The sequence below is a fragment of the Odontesthes bonariensis genome, chromosome 13, assembly GCF_027942865.1.
Source record: "Odontesthes bonariensis isolate fOdoBon6 chromosome 13, fOdoBon6.hap1, whole genome shotgun sequence".
NCBI lineage: Eukaryota > Metazoa > Chordata > Actinopteri > Atheriniformes > Atherinopsidae > Odontesthes > Odontesthes bonariensis.
In genome coordinates this window covers 11934060-11957508 of record NC_134518.1, presented here as the reverse complement: position 1 = coordinate 11957508, position 23449 = coordinate 11934060, and the positions used below count along the sequence as shown (strand labels likewise).

General features: G+C 43.4%; 1 protein-coding gene across 2 annotated transcripts in view; it reads left to right on the top strand.

Moving 5' to 3' along the window:
* Positions 1–12846, top strand: part of LOC142397547 (connector enhancer of kinase suppressor of ras 2) — a 63006-nt gene extending 50160 nt beyond the window's left edge. For both annotated transcript variants that reach the window (XM_075480982.1, XM_075480981.1), the window contains 11 exons: positions 2527–2564; positions 2669–2711; positions 4199–4247; positions 5083–5255; positions 6665–6738; positions 6874–6945; positions 8869–8939; positions 9028–9128; positions 10871–11468; positions 12154–12425; positions 12522–12846. In XM_075480982.1, coding sequence (XP_075337097.1) covers positions 2527–2564; positions 2669–2711; positions 4199–4247; positions 5083–5255; positions 6665–6738; positions 6874–6945; positions 8869–8939; positions 9028–9128; positions 10871–11468; positions 12154–12425; positions 12522–12731 — 1701 coding nt within the window. In that variant the 3' untranslated portion in view covers positions 12732–12846. The remainder of the gene's footprint in view (positions 1–2526; positions 2565–2668; positions 2712–4198; positions 4248–5082; positions 5256–6664; positions 6739–6873; positions 6946–8868; positions 8940–9027; positions 9129–10870; positions 11469–12153; positions 12426–12521) is intronic.
* The last annotated feature ends 10603 nt before the right edge of the window (positions 12847–23449 follow it).

Here is a 23449-nt window from a genome sequence, read left to right as displayed (position 1 = left end):
ATTCTTCACTAACTAGCATGCTGACCTTGACAACCTGCTTGTTTCCTCTTTGTTGTTTTGTCTGGATTTTCCTTTTCCTTTCCTCTTACTGGTGGATGTCAAAAGGATTTGTGAGGTTTTGTGTCTCTTTCTTACATATTTTGCCACATTGTGAAATAATACCATACACAGCCAACACATTTGTAAGTGGACTAAAGCCGTACGACAAACAAGGCTTAAAGCGGTAGGAAGGCAACGTTTAGCAACGCTTGTGTTGCAAAATTTGCGAAAGTGTGGTTGGATTATGAGATAATGGTCCCCTGGACAAATTAACCGAGCCTCCTCACTTTCTAATAAGGAATGATCCCAATCATCTCTTCGCACTGTGGCTTAGGATGCCCCTGTCCCTTGTGGGCTCAGACCTGTGCTCCTGCAGTCCCATTTGTTTATCTGAAAGTACTATTTTACATTCATTTAAGGAAAAAATGGGGAATAAAAAAAGAATCCAAAGTGCAAACGACAGCAAATGAAGACGCAGCTCAAGCAAATTTAGTTGACTGTGCTGAGAGGATTATTTTAGGGCTTCACAAATGATTCAATTTGTGGTGGTAGTCAACAATTCTTGTACCACCAGGCAAAAGTAAATTATAGTCATCAGGAAATCAAGCCTGTAATCAGCCCCAAACAGTCTGCCAGTAATGGAGCTGTTTCTTTTTCGGGGGCTTGTGAGACAACTGAATGCATTTTGCAGTGTAAATAAAAACAGAAGAAGAATCAAATGTAGCAAATATAAAAATTGACAGTTTCCAAAAAGTTTTTTTCTAAAAAAATGGTATTTTAAATTTGATTTGGCGTGTTTTAAAAAAATCAGAGCGGCGCGTTTACTGCTGTGTTGCACAACCTCTTTTTCAGCAACACTCTGCGTTTGAGAGCTGAAGGGATCAATCGCTGGAGAAGTGAATGTAAAGTTTTCCTGTCCTTGCTTGATGAAGGATTTCAGCTGCTCAACTTTTCAGCATCTCCTTTGCTGTCTTTTCTTTTTTCGGAATGTGCCAGCTGTTTTCAGTGGCTACAGATCTGGACTGCGGGCCAGCCAGATGAGCACCCAGACAACTGAGCTACTTTAGAGAAATATGCTTCATGTGGTTTAACCCTGTCTTGCTTAAATAAGCAACGAGACTTTTTTTGATGGCAGCACATGTTGCTGTATATATTTTGTAGAATTAAGGCTTCATAAAAGTCTTCATAAAAATGCAGGTTTTCTGTTGCCTTATGCCATTACTGATGCAGGCTTCTGAACTACACCCTGGAATATGCCTTACACTCATCTCTTTTGGGGTTTAAATGATGAGCAAACCGTTGCATCATTTAAACTCGATTTTGGAAATGGGACGTGGACACACATCTCATACAGCACTGCTAAGTTGCAAATGGACTCAAGTAATGCAGTCTAGTAATTTTACTGTATTGTCAGTGTTACCTGCTCGCAAAGTGTTGTGGGTTTTCAACGACAATTTGCCATGTAAAGCGATTTTGAGAATTGCAGTATGTGTAAATATCACTGTCAGAAGTAATAATAGTAAGTTAGCAGCGTAATATGTGGTAAGAGGAGTGACAGACATTACTCATGTTTATTATTACTTATGTTATATTTTGCTTTGGCTATTTTTAAACGTTTGGCTACTTCACATAAATACACCTACCACTTATGTATGTCCTGGCAGATAAATAAATCGATCAAGCTGGAGCTCAGGTGAAAGAGTGGCTATCTGCCAATCCGAACATCAGTGGTTCAGTCCACAGACCACATGTCAGGGTGAACCTGAACCTCACTGAACCTCATGTTGCCTTCGAAGCGCTCATCGGTGTGTGATTGAAAAAAACAACCAAAAAACACTGCGTAGCCTGTAACACAGTGCAAGATAATAGTGCTGTATGACTGTGTGTGTGAATGCGGGTGTAAAAGTGCTTTGAGTGGTCAACTAAACTAAAAAAGCACAACATGATTGCAGTCCATTTACGGTTTGGTGAACAGATTTAGATTACACTGTTCTGTTTTTATGTGTGTCAGCTGAGACTGTGATCGTCAGTGTTAGCCAATGAAATCATAGCAGTTTACCAGTATTTGCTTGTTTCTTCTCGACAATGTCTGTTGATGTTTTCAGAATGAGAACAATATGAGTTTGCGTGCAAAAAAAAAAGCAATCAATCGATGTTTGATCAAATTGCTTTTTTTTTTCATTGATAGGGTTCAGAATCAAGTTGTAAATCACGACATCTCTTCATGATGAACTTGAGCAACTGGATTATATGAATACCAGTCAAATAATGCATGACACAAGATTATGACTGGTAAAAATCTATTTTTGGTTCATAGATTGTCTCTGTTCATTTTAGACGCTGCATACTTTGCTCCTTGGACCAACTCCAGCACGTGTGTGGAATGAGTCAAACAACAAAAGGAGAACATATACTGTGCAAGAAGTTAAATGTCCGACACCGTTTTAGATTATGCAATGAAGTCTCTTTCTGTCTTTTTTCTATCAGCGAGGCGCGGACACACTGAGAGCAGACACAATAGACAGGTGAGTCTGTGGTTGCTGACCGTTTGACCACATGCTTGTTATCAGTAGAATGAGATGTCAACAGATGTTTGTGCTTGCATTATATCCGCTCCATCCTCTTGCAGGTACTCAGGCTCAGGGAGCTCAGGAGCTGCCTCCATGAGAAAGGTAAGAGAAGAGCCTGCCACATAGGTTGTGTGAGAGCTTTATACATAAATCAGTACATAGTAGTTGTTGTAGCATTAAATAATGCTGCGTCTCGAAAAACCTTTCAATTCTATTTCCAACTCCAGTTAATGAAGCAGCACAGACTTCACTTCCTTCGACAATCTCCTAGCAACCACGTCCACTGCACTATCGATTGTGTATAAATAATAGTTGAACGTACAGGCTGGCAGGAACGGCGGAGCTTTTCTGAGACTGAATCTATTCAGAACTGTGACAATTAATTGAAAGATAACAGTCAAATGTGGCAGACTGGTTTCCATGTTTAAGCTATTGTGACACAGAGGCAGTCTTAGTCATTGGCCCTAACCTTTTCTGAAAAGCACTGTGAGTTGTAGCGCACAGTGATTCAGTTTGGCTGACAGCAAACAGACACCTAAATAGATAAGTGGCAGTCATATTTAGCTAACTGTGTGGCTTCAAAAGCCATTAAAGGCACTTTACAGAAAAACGAGACGATATGCTCCTGCAGACTTATTTGATGTGATACCTGTAAAATATGCCAGCAAACGTTAGCGAACTTTAGATAGTGCTGTGTGGCAGACAATAGATAAAATAAGACTTTATTAATCCAGATAAAAAAACGAGACACTTTGCTGAAATATCATACAATTCACTAACTTTGCACTTTTGATTAGTTCCATTACACAACACGTGTTCATGGGTAACGGTGGTGTTGCAAAAAATCTTTCCTTTAGCTTGGAAAAAAAGAGTCGAGAGGGTACAGTCAGAAAATAGAACAAACCTCTATAAACAGATATCTTTGGTGTCAAAGCGTTCTGCTTTCTGTTTCCATTCAGTGCACTGCTGATAAATTGTGTTTGAGTGGAGAGATGCTGAACGCAGTGGCAGAAACAAAACCTTGGAACCATTAGCTCTTATCAGATAGAGCTTTAGCTTTTCATTAGCTTTTTAAATTCATCTGCGTTGCATTCAAGCAATGATGGCCGGACGTCGGAGTAACCGCAGGCTACTATGGAAGACTCAAAGCATTGGCAGTTCCCTCTAGAGGCATAGTCATCACATTATAGCTGATGGGTTCCCAGACTGATGTAGAATTGGACTACAGTGGACTGATTCCAGGTCCTTTAAAACAGTATGATAAAAAATTGGCTCCTGAGAAGGATTGAAAACTTACATTGTTTTCAAGTTACTAAATGAGTAGGTTTCAGTTTCATGTGACTTAGTGGGGACATTTTCACTTCACTATCATAGGTTATAGGTCATTTTCTGCCTCTAATGGTTTCAGCATAACTGTGCCTGAAATCCTCTCTGCTGCGTGCCTGACTCAATAAAAAAAAGTTGGTTAAACATGGAGAATGAACCGGCTACTTCGCAGTGCAGGAACTTCCTCAGACAGTTTTATTTGCTTCAGCGTGTCTGTCTCATTATAGATGTAGCTAACGTCTTTTTTCTCTCCCTCCTTCTAGTCTTTCCATTACACCTCTCTAAGAACAAAAACCAAAAAGAGAAGTAAAGGTAAGGCCCCTTGTGTTTTCTCCTTCTCTCATGTAGGACCACCCCAGAAGCACACCTCAGCGTATATGATGCAGCACCATTTTTGTTATCAAATATCAATCTTTGCACTAGCAATGAACTTGTTTTGATATTCAACCCATGTCTTTCATACCGTTTTTTTTCCATTCCATCCTTATAGTGTTTTTCATTTTATTGTGACATCTCACCTGTGACATCTTGGTACACCGATTAGACACATTTTCAACAGTCGTGTTACTTTTCTTCTTCGTTCAGTACAAGGTTAGGAAAATGTACATGGCTCGTGCTTACACATGTTAATATTCATACACGGCTGTTTTTGTCATGTCACGCTCCCCGACACAAAACAACACCCTACACTTGTGTCTCCATCTCACATTTTTACCCCTGAATTGGGACCTCACACTTTGGACATGTGAACAAACACGCCTATTATATATTGTTTCGTGAGACTGGGCTTTACTTGGTATTACATTTCACACTGAAAGCTTGTCTCACAGTGTTCACTGTGGTGTGTCACTGCAAAAGGATGAGAAGGCTTTAAATAAAACCCAAAGTGCATCAGCTCAGACGTCAGGTGTTTTTTTTTTTTTTGCATATTTGGAAATTCCAGATGTAGTCTATTAGATGAAAGTAGATAAAAAAAGAAGAAGAAAAAACATTTTTACTCCTGTTTTCTCCTTTATTTAACTCGCTGTAATTGATCATTTACTTTACCTCCTCATTGTCCCTGATGTAATATGCTCTCAATATTATGAAAAATCCACTTTGAGGACTGACATGGCTGTTTCGTGTTTGGCTGTGTCTTCCTCTCCAGGTTCTCTCACCAGTGCCAGCCGGAGGAGAATCTCCTGTAAGGACCTTGGCCACGGTGACTGTGAGGGCTGGCTGTGGAAGAAGAAAGATGCTAAAGGCTATTTCACCCAAAAATGGAGGAAATACTGGTTTATCCTCAAAGAGTCTTGCCTCTACTGGTATACCAATCAAAACGTAAGACATTGCACTCAGCTTTAATTTTTTTCTGATTCCTATTGATAGTCACATGCCCCCTTGCCAGAACTAATGTACAACAGTAAGATATCATGAATTTCCATCCTTGTAAAATAGGCTTTATAATATTGTCTGGAGATGTTATTTTCAAGAAAATCTCTCTTTTGCTCCTCCATTATTTATAAAAGTAGGGTGCAAATGAATACTGCCTTATAGTCAAGCATCATTACCTGAAAATGGCCATTTAACTGCAATGTGTGCAATTACCGCGTGAGAATTTTGTATGAATGAAAGACCAAAATCAGTTTCTGAGGTTTGATGAATAAGTTACAAAGGTTTAACGTAGCATTTTTTTTTTTTACATCCATTAAATACATATTACATTTCTAATTTCTTCTGTTAATGATCTAATTAAATGTTAAAAACATTCTTGTCTCATTTTCCATAATGAATGTCATTCCTGAATTGTTGTACTTGCAACACTTCAGTTCCGTTCATATAGCACCAATTCACAATGAGAGTTAATGGTAAATGGACTGTACTTGTATTGTGCTTTTCTAGTCTTACTGACTACATGCCACATTCACCCATTCACTCACACTCGTACAGCACATCTTTGGCTACTTTCTACTCACTCATTCATACACCGATGGATACATCAGTAGGCAACGTGGGGTTCAGTGTCTTGCCACAAGGACATGTGGCCCAGGGAAGCCAGAGTCAAACCACTGACCTTTCGATTGGTGGGCGACTGCTCTTCCTCCTGAGCTACAGCCCCTCCCGTTAGAAAGTAATCTCAGAGAATTTTACAAAAAAGGCAAAGACGTTTCAGTTAAATTACATGTTTATTTTCTGTCAAACCATTAAAAATGCAAAAATACTCTACATCAACATTTAATTTGACACTCAAAACCCAGAAATGAGCAGAAAGTGTCCAAAAGTATTCCATTAAGCCTAAAAAATTTGATTGAATTCCTTTCTTCTGATGTTTAAATAATGAGAATGAATGTTTTTTGTTAGCTGATTTACTGAGTGCCGCCGCATTAACTGATTATAATTGATATCTTCATTCCATTCTAATGGCTTTAAATGCACATTAAAGAGAAAACTCACCGTAGGATGTTTTTATTTCTTTGGATTAGTGGATTATGAGAATAACCCAAGAACTTTCCTAGACCTACAAATTACCTGTACATGTTTCTTCCTTTTTAGATAGTCACAGGTCTTCTGTCTTTCTCACGTTGTTTGGGGCGTGGCCTCTATTCTGGCCAATGTAAACATCACATGTTGTGATCATATGCTTAGTCCGAGTGTTACTGTCGCAAATAAAATTGCTATTTCAGTATGGATGACATTTTGTTCTCTGTGTTGATGATGTACCACCACTCTCCATCTGTCTCCGCCTGCAGGACGAGAAGGCTGAGGGCTTCATCAGCCTCCCTGAGTTCAGAATAGACAGAGCCATAGAGTGCAGGCGGAAATTGTGAGTGTCCCTCACCTGTCGCCAGAATTACTAATCAAGCACATTTGCTTTCACTCACACAACGGGAAAGCACACGAACCCACTGCGCATACACGAAAAACGCTAATCAGTCTTCTTCTCCCTGACTGACTGCAGTGCCTTCAAAGCCTGTCATCCCAAAATCAAGAGCTTCTTCTTTGCCACTGACTGTCTTGAGGAAATGAACAGGTGAGTGCAACTGCGTCTGGGTGAGTCTCTACGTATGCGTTGGTTCGTTAACGTCAACAATAGGCAGAGACCGGGGACGCCATGAATATTTTAGCTGAGTAAAACAAGTTTACACAAAGCAACAGCCCACCGACACAACACTGTGCATGAATAAGGCATGAATCTGGCCCTCTGTTGTTAAATGCGGGGCTGGTAATGTGTTTGAGTTTGTGTGTGTCACGTGTGTTCCTGTGTGAGAGGGAGATTGTCGTGATATTTGCAGGAGTGCCATCTGATGAGCTCTAATTATCCACACCTCTCCTCAATGACATGGGGAGATAATTGGGGGAGAGTAATTAACCAGCAATATTTGACTTCCGCACCGCATTCACTGGTTCATCTGACTGAGTGCTGCACACATTTTTATGAGCATTATGTGCCATAAGATGGATGTTGTTGGCGTTAGTGTTATCATGGCTTTTTGGGAGCAGTTAAAATTAACCTAAAATTAGATCCAGCCTCCCGCGGTCAAAATGCAGGAAAAGTGCCTTCATTTCTAAAAAGGTTCATTGTTTGCTCTGAAGTTCTTGTGAAAATGGGCTGGCACACGGGGAGAAGATGCCAACAGGCTCCATGAACTGATCCATAAGGCTGGCAGCCTCCCTTTCAGTTCAAGATGTATCCTCTTCACCTCATCCTTGTCACCAGATTCAGTTCCGCTGTCACAGTGAGCGCTTCAGGAAAACATACCTGCCTTTTTCTGCTGCCCTTTATTCTTAGCATTGTCACGAGATGCTTTGTGCTAAGAGACCGAGTGCATTCGTTTGTCAGATGCCATGTTGGATTATTACATTTGTATGTGCTCTCAAAAAGCATTGGATTGATGCGCATTTATTTTTTACTGGACAAAACGTACTGACTTGGTGTGCAAAGGCCTTTTCACACATGCTACTGGAGCCCTAAAATGTCATAGATGTTGCGTGTGAGCATGCAAACATTCCCACTGAAATTTTTTTCAACAACTACGGAGGGGGCTAAATGGTTGCCGGACTGTGTTGTTTTTGTCAGCCTATAGAGCAAGTTTCACGACATAGTTCCACAATCACAGGTTCGTCGTCTTGCTGCCGACAGTTTGCTGTTTTTCAAAATAGGAGCTGCTCTGATCTGAGCTGATCAATGCTGAGCAGAAAAGGTCTGGTCCCTGTCTCCCTTCATACAACCGGGAAAAAAAGCACTAAAAACGCTTATGTCAGTCATAGACACAATCGCTGACTGTCAAAGGTTTGGCCCACTGCCATCCCTCAAACTTCACAGACAGTTCTTGGTGCAAGTGTCTCTCTAACTGTGTGTCAGAGCTGGCTGAGCTCCAGTAAATAGCCACCTTATAGAGGTAAAGGCTTCTGGTCGGTTGAATGAATGGTTTGTTTTGGTGTTTTGGATCCTTCTTAGGTAACCGTATTGGATATTTCACTTCCTATAGAAGGCACTTCCTTCAGTGGTTCGATTATTTTTCTCTTCCCCATATAAAGACGGGGCCTCTATTCTTAGTTGTGACCTTATTATCAGGTTTCGGTGGAGGGATACAGGACAAGCTGGGATCTGCAGAGGAGACAGACAGAAGGACGTGTGACTGCAGAGCGGAAAAAGAACACCAGCTGAGGCTCTCTGTTCAGAGAGATCGGGAACAAGGATTGCCATTCCTCCATTTCCTGCTTACTTTTCTCGATTTATCACAAATCTTTTCCCTTTTCATCAGCACAGTGGAGTCAGCTAGACACGAGCTCTTAAGAAACGGCACCTGAATTATTTAGAGTGAAAGTTTTTTTCATCGCCTACCATTTAACCGTGATAACCCATTCTTCTTTCTGCTCTTTTTCTAATCTATCCTCCAACGCTTTCCTTTTCATTACCTTTTATCATTCGTGCTTTCCTTGTCTCCTGCAGGTGGATGAACCGACTGGGCCTCGCCGCTATCGGCTATACACCAGATGATAAGGTGCCACGCCCTGATGAAGGTGAGATGGAGCGCCTCGACTAGAAATGATTCCCTCAGAATTTGTCTTCACGAATTCACGTGTGTGCTTGTGTTCGTCTTCGTATCAGACTACTGGAGCGAGAGCGATCAAGACGAAGCTGATGGATCGATGACCCTAAAACAGGAGGGACCCTCGTCCTTCTGTGATACTTACCATCGCACGCCATCAGTAAGTAACACACACACACTCATTCAAGCTCATTTGAGATCTTCTCTGCAGTGTTTTATTCTGATGGAATATTTTATTCTTAAAAGCCCTACACTTCTCAGAACTGCATAGACCAAAGCTCTCAGCATTAATAAAACATCAGAGTGTGGGACTATCTGGTTCTGTAAGCAGCCAAGACCATAGTTTCTCTCTGTTCTGCTTGCCAGAACTTCAACTCAGTCTGACCACTAGGTGGCGACAAAGAACAAAGTTCACCTCATCTCTGCTCTTGCTCAGTGGATGTTCAGATACGTTCAGGACTGCGCAAAAGTCTTGAGCCACCGCTCATTTGTTTATATTTTGCTTTCAAGCTTTCAGACTTTCTTGTAAGCTTTGAAAGTGGTCTTAACCAATAGTTCTCCAAAGTTTTTCTCTGGATATTGGCTGCTTTTTTTCAGTCATTTTCAGTCCAGCTATTGTAAGTGTAAATGAACCTTTTCAGAGGAATAGGTTTTTTGTTTTTGGACAAACCGTTTCTGTCTAAGAGACAACTTAAAAAACCTATTTGAAATTGTATCATTACATGCTTTGTTACAAGTAGCCTGCCACATTGACAGATCATTTTCATTTCTTTAGTTGCATATACAAAAATTGCGAAATACAACAGTTTGACAGCCATGAAAATGTATTTTTGTGCCAAAAAGGTGATTCTTAAGCAGCTATTAACTAAAAACTTGGCATATCCTGGCGTATCCCTGCTGTGTGTTCTTAAATATCTGAGTAAATTGGACTGAAGCCTCATCAGAAATAGTCTCCATGGAAGGGTGGCTGTCACATAGCCATTCTTAAGGAAGGGAAACAGGGAGAAAAGGCTGAGGTATGCCAAATAACACAAGAAGTGTACTGAAAATCAGTGGCAACAGGTCTTATGGAGGGATGAATCCTCCCCAGAGCCCGGACCTCAACATTATTTAAGCAGTGTGGGATTATCTGACAGAGAACGGAACAAAAGGCAGCCGACATCCAAAGAAGAGCTTTGGGATGTCCTGGAGAACTATTCCTGAAGACTTCTTAAAGAAATTACTAGAAAGCTTGTCTAAGAAGGTTCTGGCTGTGTAGAAGCATAAAGGCACATATACCAAATACTTTCTTTCGAGCTCGTTGGAATCGTATAAACTCTGTTTTTGCCTTATATCCCGTATTTCCAATTATGTTTGCACGTGTTTCAATAAATCGCTGTAACCATTCCCTGTTTTACTGGGAATGTATAAAGAGATTTGGGATGGCTCAAGGCTCACAGTACCGAGCTTTTGGTCTGGCTGCACTGTTACCATGCTGATCCATACAACAGCCATGTCAGTCATTCTTGGAGTTACACATCTGCCATTTCATAGCTTTTTCACTTACATCCTTTGACATTTTTCTCTGCTCTTTACTCCTCCCTGTCCTCTCTTCTCCTGTCCTCTCTCTATCCTTGCACACCTCTTCCTTCTCCTTCCTTTGCCTGCCACTGTTTCTTCTGTTTGTTCTCACCTGTCACCCCTCCTGCCCACTCCTTTCTACGCTGCCCATCACTGCCCATCACAACCCTCCTTTGGCCCAATCAGGCTAACCTCCTTCAAAGTTATGACCAGTTGCCCCGCTCTGTGAGCTCTGTGAGCCTAATGCGCTCCACTCCGTCCCCTCTCCCTCCACCAATGAGTGCCTCCACCTCCCCCATTCCGCCACAGATGGTCTCTTCCACCTCCCCTCTCCCTCCCCAGGTTAACTCTTCTAGCCCCTTCCCGGAGCCCAAGCACGGGCGACATTTCTCCAGCGAGTCCACGCACTCCCACTCCTCAGCTGAGGACCAGCGTGGAGACGGCATGGGCATGGGCACGGGCACGGGCAGCACCAGTACCCACTCATCCGGCTGCCGCTCCACCCACCGTGAACGCCGCTCCTGGCAGGACCTCATTGAGACCCCGCTGACCAGCGCGGGGCTGCACTTCCTCCAGACAGCGCCAGGCGAGAGCGATTACGGCGGCATCATGGGGAGCATGGCTGGAGAGATGGGGTTTTACGGAGGGTTGGGCAGACAGGGAATGTCCCCGGAGAGACGCCGACAGGCCACGTTGCCGGTACGGAGACACCACGCAGCAGAGAGGGACAGGGAGCGGGACGGGCCCTTCCCATTGGAGCGGGGGCCGTACACACATAGCCACACACACCGGCGCTCCCACAAGCAGCGGAGCCAGAGTCTGCCCAGGAACAGGGACCCGATGCCAGGAAAACTGCTGCACACTTCAGCTCATATGGAAGAGCGGAGTGAAGACGAGGAGGCTGAGGGGCAGGGGGCAGATATGCTCGAGGGCGACGAGGGTAAGAAAATGACGTTGCATCAGTGATGTAGGAGGAATTCAGATCATTTTGTGCACGAAACGCTGAAATACTACAGAAGTATGAGATAATCTAGTCTTAAAGAGAAGAGACAGAAGCTAAAACAATTTTATTTCAAACCTATCCTCATCGACTGCTGAAACAAAAATGATAAACCTATGAACACATGTGTGCAAATTGAAGGTATTTTCTTAAAAAAAAACTTTTTTTAAGGCAAAGTGTACCAACTACACCCCTGCTTCATTTCTAATTCGCTCAGGGGGAAATGAAAGGAAGTGTATCGATGGGTTCATTTCTGTGAAATATTTGGAAGTGAGCGAAAACAATGACAAAGTTAAGTTGTCCAAGCCTTACATGAGGGTTAATCTTTAAAGTAACCAGAAACTGTAGCCGTTGTTTTCCTCGTGGTAGGAATCAGAAAGTAAAATTAGAATCGGTTTGAACTGTATCCACCATTGCTTTCAGGGCTGTGGTTCCTAGGCCCCCAAAAAAGTAGGCATTTGCAAATTACTAGCAGAAAATGTGTGAAGGCAGCAGGTGGCAATTAAAAACTAAAAGATAACGTTTCTTTCAAGTCTTGTTAGTTTCCATATGCTGCTTCTGCTTTGCTATCACTGAGTACGGCATCGTTCTTCTTAGTCACTCTGACTCTCGCTGCCTGTTTCAGACCTGCGGGAGCTGAGAGTCGAGAGCCGAGAGAGGAGGGTTTCAGAGGGGAGAGAACGGCGGGTGTCAGAGGGCCGTGACCCATTGGACCGTGAACCATTGGACGGGCTGGAGCAGCTTTATCGAGCCCTGGAGCAAGCCAACGTGACAGCTCTAGGAGACCCCAGACCCTGCAGCAAGCAGGAGCTTCGACACTGCTTCACCCAGAGAGCCAGGGACCCCCTGCTCAACGACCGGCTGCACCGGGTCCGGGCCCTCCGCAGCACTTTGAAGGTGCCACGTCTCACGCAGTCGCAAGGGATTTCCCAGGAAAGGCTGAAGTGAGGGGATTTAACGCTCTATCTCCCTGGTGTGTCTTTGCTCCCGCAGGCCAAGGAGTCGGAGCTGGCAGTAATCTGCGCCCTCCTGGAGGACCCCAGCTTGTGCTCCCAGACCTTTAGAGAGTGGAAGCAGTGGCACAGCGAGCTCTACTCAGACATCTGCCAGCTCAGCCCCGGTACCAACGGCCAGGACGACCTCTCCCCGCTGGCCGCGCCTCTCATGACCCACACACACTCCTTCATTGAGACACATGTGTGAGAAAGGGACGTCACTCAAAGACTGAACCAACACACACTCACTTACACACACACACACACAGAGCTTTGCGTTAGCTAAACCTTCGCTCACAACTCTGATCACGTACCGACACACACAGACACACACACACACACATTGTAAGATGTGTAAATATCCTAGAGGAAACAGTCTGAGACCTGCGTGTATGAACTTTTGAGGACCCCACAGGGTGCCTATTGCATGCCTGAAGAGAAAGCATTAATCTTCCTTTGTCTATGGAACTCAGCATAAAGTCCATACGCTTGTCGAGCAAAACAGAAAAAAAGGAGTCTTTTTAACACATTTGTTCCTTTTTATTCTCTTGGTTTTGCTCTTTTCTTTTTTCTTTTTTTCTTTTTTTTTATTTTAGGGGGCAGGGGGAGCTATGTAGCAGCAATACAGAGGAGAATTCTTTTTCGCCACAGCACTGTACTTTTTGTACCGATGAACTTTGCACCCAGAGCCACCAGTTCTCCCCCTTTCTCTCAGTCTTTTGTTTTTCTCTCATTGCATATCTTGATTTACAGGGACCTCACTGTTAATCCAGGCTGATCTCACGGGACAGTGTATGTTGGGGGGGGGGATGTAAGGGCAGTGACTTTGGTTTAAGGCTTCGAGAGGTAGCCGTCAATGCTGGTTCACGTGTTTTAGCCGTTTCTCTGGGATACCCACGAAAATCACAAGCATCGAGAAACAACTGTGCTGGCCACGAGCACACTCTTTCAAACTGTGAAGCGTTCAGAAATCCCCCGTTTCACCTGAAGATGGAGGCTCCTCTGTTGGAGCGCAGTTCTACAGTTTCTGTTCGCACCCTCTCTCCCTCTTTTTCTCCCTCCCTCCGTCCCTCCCTCCCTTTCCTTTTTTCTTTTTCTGTTTCCTCTCCCTCTCTAGTCCTCAAAGACTTGTGTATATGTTTATACTGCCGTGTATACTGATGTAAATGTTTGCGTTCCACTACCACTGTGATATGCTTCTAGAGGTAGCGGAGGGAAGACAGAGAGTTTGTATCTGTGTGGGTGCAAAACAATTTTTTCTCTTTCGTTTCTTTTTGCTTTTTTGTTGTCGTTGGTTTTGTTTTCCTTTAACAGCGAATGCAAGAGCTAGAGAGTTCTTTTCAAAGGAGCCACTCCACTACAAAGAATGCACTTTCTATATCTATATATCTCATTGGCTGCATCACAGGGTCTATGTCTCATTAGCCTCTTTGCCATTGCTTTTCAAATATCAGGTAAATGCATTTGCCGTCTCATTTTCTAAAGATTTGTGTACAGTCTACAAGTATATTTAAACATAGGAGAATATATAAATCTATTTACGTTTTGTGTCATAGATATAATGTAAAGTAAGATGTATTCTATGCCAAGGTTTTGCAGTGTCCCCCCCCTCTTCACTCTGTAGATGCAGGGTGCTCAGCAGTCAAACAACTAGGAGGCAAACGACAACAACCACCACCACCACCTGACAGCTGATTGACACTTTGTACTGGTTTACGTCACGGCTGATCCTTCTCCTGGTGATGTGTTGCATGAGGAAAAAGGCCTGAGGCTGGTTTGAATGGACAGGGTAAAATACTGTGGATCATTTGTGTTCTTTGTTTTTTTTCCTTTTCTATCCTCTTATGTTTGCAAGACAATTAGACTTGTAGCGCATGATACATGCAAAAGTGCTGTTGAGGAATTCCTTTCTATGTTGGGGGGGTTTAAGATCTTCTCCTTTTTACGTTCGATGGTGTTTGAAGACACGCACTGTACGACGAGCGAGGCGGGCGCTTTTGCTGTTCCTCGAACTAACGCAGATCTTTCTTTCGCGTCCAAGCAGGGGGTTTTCGATTTGTTGTTTCGGTTTAACGTAGAACGACTGACGCACGCCAAAAAAGGCGCCAGAAATCTTACCGTAGAGACGTCAGTGCAGTGTACCTCCAAAACAAAAGCTATTGTGACATTCCAGACAAACATGTGGTTGATACAAGGCGGTTGTAAACCTCTACACTAAGCAGTCTGTGATGTCTGTGAAACTCGGATGAACCCTGTCATCTGCAGTATCAGGCCAAGGACTCAAAGCTGCCCCCCAGTGTCCAAGACTCTGAGAGACATGTAGCACCTGCTGCATCCAGCACTATCTGTACTGATTCTCCTTATTTTACTGTGGATCTCGTGTAAGTTTTTCATCATGTCACACTGAACTGAAATATCAAACACACCACAGCGATATATATGTTTTTTCCAACTGTTAATTTAAGACCACCACGAAGAAAACTAAATGATGCAAGCACTTTCCCTGTGCCTCCCAATCCTCTCTTTGGCAACAAATGACTGACTATACTGGCGTTCCTACACACACACACACACACACACACTCACAGCTGTAGAAGAGTTACGATACAGTTGCAGTCTGCGGACCTCTCTCCGTTTCTCATCTTCAGTTCTGGTCTTCTTTTTTCCAACCGCTGCTCCGCAGAGCAGGCGGGATACTGTAGATTCAGGAGTTTTAATTTGTAGGCACTGACTGTGTTATCCCTCCCAGATCCTTGTGTGTGTGTAGACCTGCGGAAACAGGCCGAAAAGGGAGATTCCACTGTGTGTTCTTTCAGGGGTGTACACCTCATGGTACATTGCACAGGTGTGTAAGATGTAAGTTGCACTGCGACATTAAAAAAGGAACATATTGCTCTTTTTCAAGGATAATATTAGCTTACTGTTATTCTGTACATTAAACTGACTCAAGATGATATTAAAAAAGAAAGAAAATGACATTTATTCTTCCTAAAGTAGCCTTTTTTGGTTTCATATATATGAATATATATATATTACAAAAAAATACAGATTGTAAACCTAAGTTGTTAAACTTTGACTTCAATAAACTGAATCCTCTGCACTATGAGCTGTGTTCCATTTCTGTGCACTTTTTCTCTGACTTATTGTTATTGTAGTATGACCATGTGTTCGAATAAGTAACAGCTTCAAATTAAAACCTGTTGTCACCCCATGATCCACAATGCATTATCTGTGCCCACTTATCCTGTACACGGTCACTGAGTGGGAGGCCATAGACGTTAGATGAGAACTACTGGAACAGTGTATCACACAGCCAACGCATACAAACTTCGCTCACATTTTCATTTGTGCAAATCAGAAAGTAGTTGCCATATTTTGACCGAGATCCTTCACAAGATATTACAACAAAGTTATCTAATAATACAAGGCCTTCACCGGTAAATTTTTTCATATTTAATTCTATGTTCTTACAATTTTTTCTAATTTTCAACAATTAAAAAAACAAAACAAGAAATAGGCAGTGAGCTTTGGTTCTCCAGAGAGTACAGGAAGCCCCAAACCAGATGGCCTCACTTAGTAGCCCTTTTTAACTACCGGATAAAATGTGTAGAATGCTATACATGGGGGATTTCTACACGGGGATTTAATTTGTAATTGAAAAGCTTTGTAAAAACACATCCATCATATTTGATATTTAGTTACACGCATGCTAACTTAAAAGACATAAGTTCCCCGCTAGAACAGTCAGTGGGTGAGTGCGCAGTGCGCGCTACCTTGATGAGGTCATAAAATCAAGTTGCAGGTGCGCCGTAAGTCCTTTAGGTGGCGGTAGCTGACCGTGTTTGGACCAGACGAAGCTGCGAACGAGAGCTCCAGAAAGAAGAAGAAGAAAGAGAACCGCTGTCATGGCGGCCAAGGTGAATGTTTGAAATTTTCTTCTCGAAAAAGTTTCTGGTGGTTTAACCGTGTATTTTCAGTGAATACTGTGGTTGGGGTTTAACGTGAACTGTCCCGAAGCCGCCCGAGACTTTAAGTGACTGTCACCCTCCACCCTCTGTGCTGCGCTAAAATAGCTTAGCTAACTAAGCCTCGCTGAATGAGTATAACTAGTTTAAGCAGATGTTTCACCGTTGAATCTCTCTCGCACATGTTTTAACAGCTGTGTGGTCTTGATCAGCTCTGACTTTGTAATTTAGCATATTCACATTAGTAGTGATATTCACATTGGAGGTTGGAGGCAGTTGTCCAGAGCCACAACATCCAGTGTACAGGAGGGACGTTATTACGCCACTAGATCATTTTATGTCAGCTTTACGTATAACAAGTGCGTTCAAGTCAAATGGTGAGTGTGTCACTCCCATCAAGTAAGCACCAGCGCAACCTGGGACAGATGTTACAGACAGAGTAATGCTCGAGAATAACAAATTAGCATAAAAAATCATTAGATTGCAATTATAATGAAGACCTTGCGTTTAAATGGTCTCCTTGGTGGGAACAAATGTAACACCGAAACAGTACAGCGTAGTAGACGGTACCTCGAGGTAGTATTTAATAGTGTTACTAAATGTTTTCTTAATATACAATGTAAATTCTTTTCATTGTCAGGCATATTAGGCAGTCAGAGAAAAACAACTTGTTTGATTTTAAAAAAAAAAAAAAAAAAGCTAATCAAGGAGCTACTATGACTGAACAAGGTTGCATTTAAAAGCAAAAACATAAGATGCCTCATTCTAACTACTGTTAGTTTTTTGAGAATAGGTTCATTTTATAGATTTAATTTTTTATCTCATCTTATGTTTAATTTCTATTTTGGGTCAACGGGGTGGTTTCCATGGGACCGTGTGGCTCGGGTGTTTCTAACACAGTGTTACAACTGACTGTATCTTTGGTCCATAACTCGTGACACCTTATGGAGCATGCTCTCTTTTAACCAAGAATCTTCAGATGACCTCAATTCAGCTTTGCTAAAACTTTAGCCATCGAGAGAAAAATGCTGCTCATCCAAAAAGTAACTTGCAAACCTCCGACTTTGTAGGGGGAATGATCCTACTTGAGAGGCGGCATTGATCTGTGACAAAGCTCGCAGTTTGCTCTGGTGTTTTGTTAAAATATATGTATTGGTCTCAGAAAGAAAGGTAATTAATATAGGCTTGCCACACTTAATAATAAAATAAACTGGAATCAGTGAAATAGATCGGGGTTGGTGCATCTCTGGATCCTGACATGTTTCCACCAGCAGAGAGAAGCCCACTTAGCACGCATAAAGTAGGTGTCATCCTCTGGCTTGTTTCTGATTGGAGGAATCGAGTGTGGCCCACTGTCACGGTTGCCTCTGATCTCCCCCCCACTTGCTTGACTGAAGGTCCACGTGTGTCATCTCTGTCTTTCGGTGATTAGTGTCTGTTCTCACTTTGTGTTGTTTCTGTAAGCTGACAGATACCACATGTAGAAGTGTTATTTTATTCTGTGCTAGGTGGTGATGGTGGCCGTCCCGGCGGTGCTGGGAATAGCCTCCGTCCGTGTGTACACTGTGATCGAGGCGCCCACTGAAGAATTGTTTCTCGAGAAAAGGTATGATGGTCTAACACCGGCGGCAGATCTGGTATCTGGTAGCGATCCGTCTCACGCTGACTGTGCCTCTCTCTCCAGCTGAACATCTACACACCGCTGCCAGGGTCTGCTCAGGCTAAGTTTGTTCCACTGAGTCCCGGAATCATTGAGAGAAGTTTAACTACAACCAGAGAGGGCGTGCTGCCCTTGGTACAAGCGGTTAAGGTATTTAATTTTCTGCAGCTGCACATCCAAACAACTGAAAGTTCTCAGACACCACAGACAACTCCTACTCTGTCATCCTCATTAGCACATTGACTACAAATAGAAAACCCTTTCTCAAGTGTTAACAAGTTGTATATAAAGGAACAACAGTTAAGAGACACCGAAAGGCTCTCAATCGAGCGCCTGCAGCTTAATTCTCAAGCCCTGATTTATTTTTGTTTTGCTGCTCTTGCCTGCGGTTGCAGAGCAAAATCCCACGAGCTGCAAGTGCTATGTGCTCGTACGATGTTGCAGAGCGCGCCAGGAGTATGACAGGAAACGGTGTTGTTGACGCAGTTAACTTCTCAGCTGTAAGGTCTGCAGAAAGCAGATTGACAGTTTGATACTGTGGAAGACAGGGAAAAAAAAAACCCCTCAGCACTGAGTCAGATGCACCCATCTCACTGCTGCATAGAAAGTTTGTTCTTGATATCTCTTTGTAGTGGTTTCACTTTTGTCCTTTGTTCCCTGCAGGCGTCTGTATCTCTGTGAAAAGAGGGAAGTGTTAATCTTTACCATGCAGGAGAGGGTGAGTCTACAGTAGGTACACGGGGAGGTGGGGTTTACACATTTAGACGAGACGAGAAGATAAGATATGTATTTGGCCTCTACTTACAAAGCACCTAGACTTCAAGTTGTGGCCTGGATGGTGTATTAGTGTGCTGAAGTAGCTGTATATATTAATACTATGAATGCTGTATTAACATCAAAAGAGGACATTACTGACTGTACACGTGTCTCTTTGCATATGTAGTCAGTGTCCGTATTACTGCCACTACTGCTGTAAATGAAGGCACAGTGGGAGCGAGTGAAGGACACTCATTTGTCCAGAATTGGCAAATCTAAAAGTTTTTTTTTTTTCCCTTCCTCTGCATGATAACGATGTTCCTCTGTGGCCTGTTTTCTAGATGCATACTATTACCTGATAGACCCACCCCGGATTTTCTGCCCCGATTTGGTACCCATCACCATGGCTGGCCTGCTTGGCATGTTCTTGACAAGGAAAGGTAACTCGGTGTCCAGTTTCTGTACCACAAGCTCTGAAAGCCTACTGTGAGAGGTTATCGATTAGTTCGTCTCTGTAGCTCCGTGCGTAGTGCCCTTAAATGTTTACAAATCGCGACGTAGACTTTTGCACATATTTACATTTTTACATTTTCATATTTATCTGAGCTTTTAACAGTCCACAATCCTGGTAGAGCTCTGAGGTCAACAAATCAATTTTGTTGGAAGTGCCCAGGTCAAAATACAAACACTGGGGTGACCGAGCCTGTTTTTCTGTCGCTGCCCCAGACTCTGGAATAAGCTCCCCGTCGAGCTGCATCTTATTCCTGACCTGGGCCTCTTCAAATCTAGGCTAAAAACCTACTTATTTAGGATTGCTTTAATACCAGTAGTATGATGACACTTTATCTTATTTTATCTTATTCGATTTTGTTGTATTTTATTGCATTCGCTGTTCTTTTATTGTTTTTACTTATTCTTCTCTTTATTATTACCTGCTGTAAAGCACTTTGGTACACCGTAAGGATTGTCTGTAAAGGGCTGTATAAATATAGTACATTTACATTACATTTACATAACTTGCATCGCGTAACTCGGTGTGCTTGATTGATGGAGCGTTGAGGTCTGAAACCACAGTTCTTATCTGTAATGATCAAAGACCTTTGCGTCTTATCTAAGCCCCTTTCAAATATGCACTGCTTTCCATTATTCTGGTGGCAACTGAATGTGCCCGTGTCACCTGTGAATCACACCCCCCCCCCCCCCCCCCCCCCCCCGGGTGCTTTTCTGTCACATTTTGGGGATGGCAGTCAGACTGGGTCAGACCTGCAACTTTTAACACGTCACAAGTCTGAGCGGCTGCGGTCACTGCCTGACAGTCAGCACAGAACAGCAGAGGTGGTTAATGCGTTTTTTTTTTTTTTTTTTTAAATCGGCTACAGATGGCTCTTAAATGAATAGCAGTGCTGTTCAAACCTTCCTCCTCCTCCGTTTTATCCACAGTAATTGGCTGCAGCGCAGAGTCGTTTGTTTGTCAGCATCTGAACCAAGTGTTTGAGCTGAAGCTTCTGCTGTCTGTCGACATCAATTTCTTTCAGCCGCTCCCGTCCACGGCTGTTATTTACCACGGTGCAGAATTAAACGCATTCATTCACACACTGTACAGCACGTCTTCGTCCATTTAGGCTACACACACACATCCATGTGGCCCGGAGAAGCCGGGAGTTTTTGGATTTGATACAGAAGACACGGTTAACTTAAAATTGAGGGATTTCTGGGGCGGTCGGTGGCCACAATCACCGACGTTACAGGCTTCTTGGTTTTTTAGCGACGAAGAAATGCACCACATGAAAACAAATAACAAGTTTCTATTTGTTTTGTTCACGCCTTACTTTTTCTTTCATCGTAGGGAGTCATTGCTACCAACTATAAATATCTTTATATCAAGGTTCCATCTAAGGCAGCTTCGATTTCTGACTTTGGCTCCAGCTGGGTTAGCAGGAGGATTGTGAACCTCCTACATGAGTTTAAGCTAAATAAGCTATAATACACCATGTCCATGTGACCTTTCTTTGATTACAGCAGTTCAATAGTTGCCCCTCCAGGATTAAGATTTCTGCCAAGTCCTATCGATTGCCGTCCTGATATGTAAAACTTTGTTTCAGGCTCTCAGTTCAAGAGGTTAGCCGTTCCTCTGAGCCTGATGAGTGCCGGAGCGTCGGTGTGCTACCCGGCCCAGGCAGTGGCCGTGCTTAAGGTAACTCTGCTCATTGGAATGCAGAGATATTCTTTCCTTTAATGCGCACGGATCTTAGTATTTTCTCTTGTGCTCTCAAGGTGACGGGAAAGAAGGTGTATGCGCAGGGCAGTGGAGCGGCGCTGCAGTGTCTTCACTGCTCACCTCAAGGAGCCTGTTGCTAAAGAGATCGTAGCTCCACAGTCAAAGGTAGGTTTCTTTTATCTTTTTTTTTTTTTTTTAACTAAACGATGAAGATCATCTTTGGATTCATCCAGTTAGTTTTGAAATTGGAAGAAAACGAAAGCTGTTTTGCTTTGTGTGACTGAAACAGCTACATATGGCAACCCCCTTCCCACTGAATGATTTCCCTCTGCATATTTTACTCACTCAAAATTCCCCTCCTTCTCTTCTTAGCTTGTATTCCACTTCCTATCAGTGTATGTCATTGGATTCTGCTCTATTAAAAACCAAGAGAAAAGGGGGGGGGTCCCTTCCTAATGTCAGCTAAACACCTTAAATGCTTCTTCTCTCAGTTGTGACGTGAATTGTTCAAGAAACGTCAATGATTAGTTCTGTTTGTAGATTACAGGTGTCGGTTGTTCCACTGGTGAGGATTTGTTTTAGAGCGAATGTTTGTAGTAATTCATCTTTGTTTCTTTCTGTCTAAATGCCGTTAGTCAGCTACTGAACCAAATCCAGACTCTGCACTGGCTGAGGTCGCCTCACCCCCCAGTTCCACTACAGAAGCCCCAGCTCAGAGCTCCACTATCCCAGAGGCAGAAGTGGGGTCAGCCGAGTCCGCCCGTATCACCGATGAGCCCGTTGTCACAGTCACCCCAGAGAATGGCTCATCAGGGACACTTACAGAAATATCTCCCGACCGAGCCCGACTGAGACCGGCGCAGGTATTATGTGATATCGATCACCGTCATCCTGCGTCTCCCTCGCTTCGCTTCACACATCGCACAAAGACTTGATGTGTTTCCTTACTGTCTCTCATGCACAAACGAGCAGCTGACGACGTCTCAGCTGACACCAGGCCAGCGAGCCCGCACCGAGTCCGGAAGCCGGAGGCAACAGAGGCTGCTCCGGTGGAGTCCGCCTCAGCCGAGTCTGCTCCGGTGGAGTCCGCCTCAGCCGAGGCTGCTCCTTCTGAAGTAACATCCGCTCCGGAGGCCTCAGGCGTGCCAGCAGGTTGGAAACATGTTCCTCGAGCATTCTAAAAAGATGTGTCGATCGTTGCATTTTGGTGTCTGGATTCTATCCTTTGAACACATGTGGAACACTTCTTTACATGAGTCACACATGATAACAAATGATGTCACCCGCCCACACTAACTGTCCATCTCTTTGGCTCTGAAGCCTCAGATACAACACAGGCTGCAGACGACATCCCAGCCGACACCAGGCCAGCCGAGCCCACACCGAGCTCGGAGCCGGAGGCAACAGAGGCTGCTCCAGTGGAGTCCGCCTCAGCTGAGTCTGCTCCTTCTGAAGTAACATCTGCTCCGGAGGCCTCAGACGTGCCAGCAGGTTGGAAAAATATTCCTCGAGCATTTTAAAACTAAAAATAATGTCCTCCAGGGATCCTGTGTCCATGTTCTAATGGGTCACAGCTGTTTGACGGCATCAGAGGAATCTGCACAACGTTGGCCGGAGGGTTTTATGTCATGGTAGCATCAAAGAAAGTCTTAAATACTTACAGAAGGTGGTAGTAAAGATGTGTCGATCATGCATTTTGATGACAGCATTCTAGTGTTGGACAGTATACTGATACTAGAAAGGTATCATGATACCCTGATGCAAAAAACGATTTGATACGTTCTTTTTTTATATCGATACTGCTCTTAAAATAACGTTCTGTGTCTGTGCAGCGAGTCTGTCATTTCTTTGTCACGCTCCATGCACGCAGAGGCTAGTGGGCGTGCCTAACTGCTTTCCTCCTCAGCTCGCGCACTCAGCTACACGCAAACACGTAAACAAAAGAGACGGGAGAAGCGAAATCAGGAATTATTTCGCTTACCTGGCAGATAGTGAGGGCAAGCCAGCAGACACACTGACAGCCGGTGTGTAAGACACGCTACAAGGAGTGCAGGATGAAGGGAGGGAACACGTTTAACATGGAAAAGCACCTCGCTGACAGACATCCCCTGCTTACAAAGAAATTCAATGACCGGCAGGTTAGCCGAATGTGACCTGAAATCACCATTAGCCCTACATGAACAGCCCCTTTCTTATCGAGTGGATGAAACAACATTTTTTCCCCAACACTTTCGAGGTAGCGACTATTAATATTCTATCAGTTCTGGTAATGTCATAGCATATATGCCCTTTAGTTAATAATTATTTCTAGTGTGGACATTTCAAAA